At 41.5% G+C, this 7,125-nt stretch overlaps 2 protein-coding genes across 8 annotated transcripts in view; one reads left to right on the forward strand and one right to left on the reverse strand.

The window, feature by feature from the left end:
* LOC129839161 (b(0,+)-type amino acid transporter 1-like) overlaps positions 1-6,914 on the forward strand; it is a 37,475-nt gene extending 30,561 nt beyond the window's left edge. Inside the window, exons 11-14 of one of the 7 annotated variants that reach the window (XM_055906451.1) lie at positions 1,880-2,029; positions 2,548-2,722; positions 3,706-5,799; positions 5,857-6,914. In XM_055906451.1, the coding sequence (XP_055762426.1) occupies positions 1,880-2,029; positions 2,548-2,722; positions 3,706-3,767 (387 nt within the window). In that variant the 3' untranslated portion in view covers positions 3,768-5,799; positions 5,857-6,914. The other 6 variants (XM_055906448.1, XM_055906445.1, XM_055906447.1 and 3 more) reach the window with 6 other exon arrangements.
* Positions 1-7,125, reverse strand: part of LOC129839162 (b(0,+)-type amino acid transporter 1-like) — a 350,362-nt gene that overhangs the window by 147,921 nt on the left and 195,316 nt on the right. The window lies entirely within an intron of this gene.

A 7,125-nucleotide genomic window follows, 5' to 3' on the forward strand; every position in this document is an offset into this window, starting at 1 on the left:
AGAGTTCCTCTTTGTCTACACCCATTCAGCATCGTTCCCACCCTCTCAAGTCACAGCCCCACCTATCTCTTTAAAGATTCACATGATTCGCTAAACAGAGTGAGTCCGGTAGTAAACAAGGAAACAGATCATACACGTAATGTTAGGTAGCGAGCCAGCAGGCTAACGTTCGCTAGCTAACGGTACGCTTTAAAACTTACAATGAAAAACGACTTTCTGACAAAATGTGAAACTTAATGATATCTGAAAATGTAGCTTCTCTTATCCGTATACATGGCTGAACTGGAACCCCTTTAACTCTGTTGTGTTCGTATAGCTTGTTTGGCCCGTGCGTTGTCAAGTCACTCCGGTTCACACTGACCGTGTGCAGAAAGTAGTCCATCACAACTTCTTCTCACTGATCTGCCTGCTAAATTCAAGCCAGCAATGTTTTGGAGAGCAGTAGAAACACTTTTGGCAAGTTGATCAACTTAAAAAGCAGAATTAGTTTCCCATTGTTTCCGCAAATGTAGTGTATGATATACCATTTTGTAGCTCTGAGTCTCTACTTTTATCCAATGTAAAAAAAAATAAAAAACACCATTTTACATTTTGTTAGATAAGACCAAATCCAGGTGGTGAGTCACCTCTGTTGTTGTTGTGATTGTAGGGTTTTCTGTCCGTATTCTACATTATCCCAGCAGACATCAACACCCTGATCAACTACTTCAGTTTATCCTGTTGTTGTGATTGTAGGGTATTCTGTCCGTATTCTACATTATCCCAGCAGACATCAACACCCTGATCAACTACTTCAGTTTATCCTGTTGTTGTAGGGTATTCTGGCCGTATTCTACATTATCCCAGCAGACATCAATACCCTGATCAACTACTTCAGTTTATCCTGTTGTTGTGATTGTAGGGTATTCTGTCCGTATTCTACATTATCCCAGCAGACATCAACACCCTGATCAACTACTTCAGTTTACCCTGTTGTTGTAGGGTTTTCTGTCCGTATTCTACATTATCCCAGCAGACATCAACACCCTGATCAACTACTTCAGTTTAACCTGTTGTTGTGATTGTAGGGTATTCTGTCCGTATTCTACATTATCCCAGCAGACATCAACACCCTGATCAACTACTTCAGTTTAACCTGTTGTTGTAGGGTATTCTGGCCGTATTCTACATTATCCCAGCAGACATCAACACCCTGATCAACTACTTCAGTTTATCCTGTTGTTGTAGGGTATTCTGGCCGTATTCTACATTATCCCAGCAGACATCAACACCCTGATCAACTACTTCAGTTTATCCTGTTGTTGTAGGGTATTCTGGCCGTATTCTACATTATCCCAGCAGACATCAACACCCTGATCAACTACTTCAGTTTATCCTGTTGTTGTAGGGTATTCTGGCCGTATTCTACATTATCCCAGCAGACATCAATACCCTGATCAACTACTTCAGTTTATCCTGTTGTTGTAGGGTATTCTGGCCGTATTCTACATTATCCCAGCAGACATCAACACCCTGATCAACTACTTCAGTTTATCCTGTTGTTGTAGGGTATTCTGGCCGTATTCTACATTATCCCAGCAGACATCAATACCCTGATCAACTTCTTCAGTTTATCCTGTTGTTGTAGGGTATTCTGTCCGTATTCTACATTATCCCAGCAGACATCAACACCCTGATCAACTACTTCAGTTTAACCTGTTGTTGTGATTGTAGGGTATTCTGGCCGTATTCTACATTATCCCAGCAGACATCAATACCCTGATCAACTACTTCAGTTTATCCTGTTGTTGTAGGGTATTCTGGCCGTATTCTACATTATCCCAGCAGACATCAATACCCTGATCAACTTCTTCAGTTTATCCTGTTGTTGTGATTGTAGGGTATTCTGGCCGTATTCTACATTATCCCAGCAGACATCAACACCCTGATCAACTTCTTCAGTTTCGCACTGTGGGCTTTCTACGGCCTCACAGCTCTCGCTCTCATCGTCATGCGCTTCACCAGGAAGGAACTCAAGAGGCCCGTCAAGGTAAGACTAGATTCACATTGCCACACATCCAAGTCCTGTTCATAAATTTTTTATTTTGTTTAATGAACCTTTATTTAACTAGGCAAGTCAGTTAAGAACAAATTATTATTTTCAATGACGGCCTAGGAACAGTGCCTTGTTCAGGGGCAGAACAACAGATGTTTTACCTTGTCAGCTCGGGGATTCGATCTAGCAACCTTTCAGGTACTAGCCCAAAGCTTTACCCAGTAGGTTACCTGCAGCCCCTCATCTCTTGGCTATTGGAAGAACACAGTTACAACTATCATGTTGAGCTCATGGATGGTCAGTCCTTGTATCCATTATCTCTGTCTATAAATTAGAGTGGTTCCATTTCTCCAGCCACGTCCCTCAGCTGGTTTATCACAGCAAGTGGGGTGGTAACCGCTTTGATGTTTGTCTGAATCCCAGAGTCCCTTAACCCTGTTTTTAGAGCAATACTGTCCCAGATCCCTCCTGTGAGACTGACAAGTGGTTACGTCCTGGTTGTCCCCCAACAGTGTCCCATGCCCATAGCAGTGCTGGTGGTGATAGTGTCCTGCTACCTGGTCCTAGCACCTATCATAGACAAGCCAGAGCTGGAGTATCTCTACTGTACCATCTTCATCCTCAGCGGTCTGCTGCTCTACTTCCCCTTCGTTCACCGCAAGTTCAGCTGGACGCGCAGAGTCATGAGTGAGTCACTACCCACTGCTCAGAGTTGTTGACACTGGAGTGTTGGAGAGAGCCTTTATCCCAAAATGGACCCTTATTCCCTTTGTAGTGCACTTGAAGACAACACTGTCTGTGTCCCAAATAGCACCATGTTCCCTGTGTAGTGCACTACCCCATCGGCCCTGGTGAAAGGTAGTGCACTACCCTATGGGCCCTGGTGAAAGGTAGTGCACTACCCTATGGGCCCTGGTGAAAGGTAGTGCACTACCCTATGGGCCCTGGTGAAAGGTAGTGCACTACCCTATGGGCCCTGGTGAAAGGTAGTGCACTACCCTATGGGCCCTGGTGAAAGGTAGTGCACTACCCTCTGGGCCTTGGTGAAAGGTAGTGCACTACCCTCTGGGCCCTGGTGAAAGGTAGTGCACTACCCCATGGGCCCTGGTGAAAGGTAGTGCACTACCCTATGGGCCCTGGTGAAAGGTAGTGCACTACCCTATGGGCCCTGGTGAAAGGTAGTGCACTACCCTATGGGCCCTGGTGAAAGGTAGTGCACTACCCTATGGGCCCTGGTGAAAGGTAGTGCACTACCCTATGGGCCCTGGTGAAAGGTAGTGCACTACCCTCTGGGCCCTGGTGAAAGGTAGTGCACTACCCTATGGGCCCTGGTGAAAGGTAGTGCACTACCTCATGGGCCTTGGTGAAAGGTAGTGCACTACCTCATGGGCCCTGGTGAAAGGTAGTGCACTATAATATAGGGTGCCATTTGGGAGGTAGCCACTATTATCTTCTGCAACTTGGGTCTTTTTTATGTATCAAAATGTTTTATTCCTCAGTGAGGGTAGTGGAGCTCTTCCCCTTTAGATAATTCCAGTCATTGTGGAGTTCAACTCAGAAGGTCACAGAGCCTATAGGTCATGCTGTGATTGGGCTGATGTCACCTTTATTAACCTTTTAATTAGCCTGATTGGTCTAATCTGACCTTTAACCTCTCTCCTCCCCTGCAGGGCCAATCACCACGTACCTCCAGCTGCTGATGGAGGTCGTTCCTCCTGACAACAACGAATAGAGGAAGATAATAAACAGCCTGAACTGACTAATGTGGACAAATGTCTTTACTGCATCCCAAATGGTACCCTATTCCCTCTGTGGTGCACTACCCTATAGGCCCTAGTCAAAAGTAGTGCACTACATAGGGAATAGGGTGCCATTTGAGACGCAGACTTAGAAAACACAGACTGTCTCATAATGAAGGTACTGTACTGTCTCATAATGAAGGTACTGTACTGTCTCATAATGAAGGTACTGTACTGTCTCATAATGAAGGTACTGTACTGTCTCATAATGAAGGTACTGTCTCATAATGAAGGTACTGTCTCATAATGAAGGTACTGTACTGTCTCATAATGAAGGTACTGTCTCATAATGAAGGTACTGTCTCATAATGAAGGTACTGTACTGTCTCATAATGAAGGTACTGTACTGTCTCATAATGAAGGGACTGTACTGTCTCATAATGAAGGTACTGTCTCATAATGAAGGTACTGTCTCATAATGAAGGTACTGTACTGTCTCATAATGAAGGTACTGTACTGTCTCATAATGAAGGTACTGTACTGTCTCATAATGAAGGTACTGTCTCATAATGAAGGTACTGTACTGTCTCATAATGAAGGTACTGTACTGTCTCATAATGAAGGTACTGTCTCATAATGAAGGTACTGTACTGTCTCATAATGAAGGTACTGTCTCATAATGAAGGTACTGTCTCATAATGAAGGTACTGTCTCATAATGAAGGTACTGTACTGTCTCATAATGAAGGTACTGTACTGTCTCATAATGAAGGTACTGTACTGTCTCATAATGAAGGTACTGTACTGTCTCATAATGAAGGTACTGTACTGTCTCATAATGAAGGTAATGTCTCATAATGAAGGTAATGTCTCATAATGAAGGTACTGTCTCATAATGAAGGTACTGTCTCATAATGAAGGTACTGTACTGTCTCATAATGAAGGTACTGCACTGTCTCATAATGAAGGTACTGTACTGTCTCATAATGAAGGTACTGTACTGTCTCATAATGAAGGTACTGTACTGTCTCATAATGAAGGTAATGTCTCATAATGAAGGTACTGTCTCATAATGAAGGTACTGTACTGTCTCATAATGAAGGTACTGTACTGTCTCATAATGAAGGTAATGTCTCATAATGAAGGTACTGTCTCATAATGAAGGTACTGTACTGTCTCATAATGAAGGTACTGTACTGTCTCATAATGAAGGTACTGTCTCATAATGAAGGTACTGTCTCATAATGAAGGTACTGTACTGTCTCATAATGAAGGTACTGTACTGTCTCATAATGAAGGTACTGTACTGTCTCATAATGAAGGCACTGTCTCATAATGAAGGTACTGTAATGTCTCATAATGAAGGTACTGTCTCATAATGAAGGTACTGTAATGTCTCATAATGAAGGTACTGTACTGTCTCATAATGAAGGTACTGTACTGTCTCATAATGAAGGTACTGTACTGTCTCATAATGAAGGTACTGTAATGTCTCATAATGAAGGTACTGTCTCATAATGAAGGTACTGTACTGTCTCATAATGAAGGTACTGTACTGTCTCATAATGAAGGTACTGTCTCATAATGAAGGTACTGTCTCATAATGAAGGTACTGTACTGTCTCATAATGAAGGTACTGTACTGTCTCATAATGAAGGTACTGTACTGTCTCATAATGAAGGCACTGTCTCATAATGAAGGTACTGCACTGTCTCATAATGAAGGTACTGTACTGTCTCATAATGAAGGTACTGTACTGTCTCATAATGAAGGTACTGTACTGTCTCATAATGAAGGTACTGTACTGTCTCATAATGAAGGTACTGTACTGTCTCATAATGAAGGTACTGTAATGTCTCATAATGAAGGTACTGTCTCATAATGAAGGTACTGTAATGTCTCATAATGAAGGTACTGTACTGTCTCATAATGAAGGTACTGTACTGTCTCATAATGAAGGTACTGTACTGTCTCATAATGAAGGTACTGTACTGTCTCATAATGAAGGTAATGTCTCATAATGAAGGTAATGTCTCATAATGAAGGTACTGTCTCATAATGAAGGTACTGTCTTATAATGAAGGTACTGTACTGTCTCATAATGAAGGTAATGTCTCATAATGAAGGTACTGTCTCATAATGAAGGTACTGTACTGTCTCATAATGAAGGTACTGTAATGTCTCATAATGAAGATACTGTCTCATAATGAAGGTAATGTCTCATAATGAAGGTACTGTCTCATAATGAAGGTACTGTCTCATAATGAAGGTACTGTCTCATAATGAAGGTACTGTACTGTCTCATAATGAAGGTACTGTACTGTCTCATAATGAAGCTACTGTACTGTCTCATAATGAAGGTACTGTACTGTCTCATAATGAAGGTACTGTCTCATAATGAAGGTACTGTCTCATAATGAAGGCACTGTCTCATAATGAAGGTACTGTACTGTATCATAATGAGACAGAGGCTCTGGTTGGCAGCAGCCGTCTACATGATCTGGTTCCCAAACTAATTGACTGGATACAGGAGGTCAATGCCTGCGTCTAAAATCCCTCCCTATGGCCCTAGAGAACGGGGAGCCATCTGAGACGCTGACAATATGCTGCTCTTGTACAAGACTAGAGAGAAAATAAGAGACCAACATTATGTCATTATCTTTTGCTTTTTATTTGTCCTCGACATTGTTTAAAATCCCTCATGTTTGCGCTGTTCAAGCACTTCTATATTATCTATATCTATGGTTTCTATATTATCTATATCTATGGTTTCTATATTATCTATATCTATGGTTTCTATATTATCTATATCTATGGTTTCTATATTATCTATATCTATGGTTTCTATATTATCTATATCTATGGTTTCTATAGTATCTATATCTATGGTTTTAATAGTTATTTGACAAGTTAAAAGACATATTTGTCCCTTGTTGTCTTCTATCTCGTCCACCAGCGGCCAGTTGAACCTGGGGACACGGTTCATCTTATACTGCCTACTGTGTGATGTCATCGTGTCACTCTAAACTGAATGTAGAATTTATACTACTGAATTCAACGTTTCAAAACCTCTTCTCTTCTTGGACTTGAAAAGTAGATAGTGAGTTGTTGTGTTTGTGAATAAAACAGTTTACCCTTCAATTTGTAATTTAAATCGCACAAATAAATTCATTTTGTCATCTTATAAAAAGTTTACAGTATCTGTTTGCCCCAAAAAATACTAACCACAAACATCAATCACTTTCCTGAACTCGAACCTTCCCCCCACTTTAATCACCATCATGAACTGCGTTGATAGAGGCTTTGGTAAGATCAGTCATCCACAACAGTAGGTGGCGTAGTAACAGAACAA

The sequence above is a fragment of the Salvelinus fontinalis genome, chromosome 40 (genome assembly GCF_029448725.1).
Source record: "Salvelinus fontinalis isolate EN_2023a chromosome 40, ASM2944872v1, whole genome shotgun sequence".
Lineage (NCBI taxonomy): Eukaryota > Metazoa > Chordata > Actinopteri > Salmoniformes > Salmonidae > Salvelinus > Salvelinus fontinalis.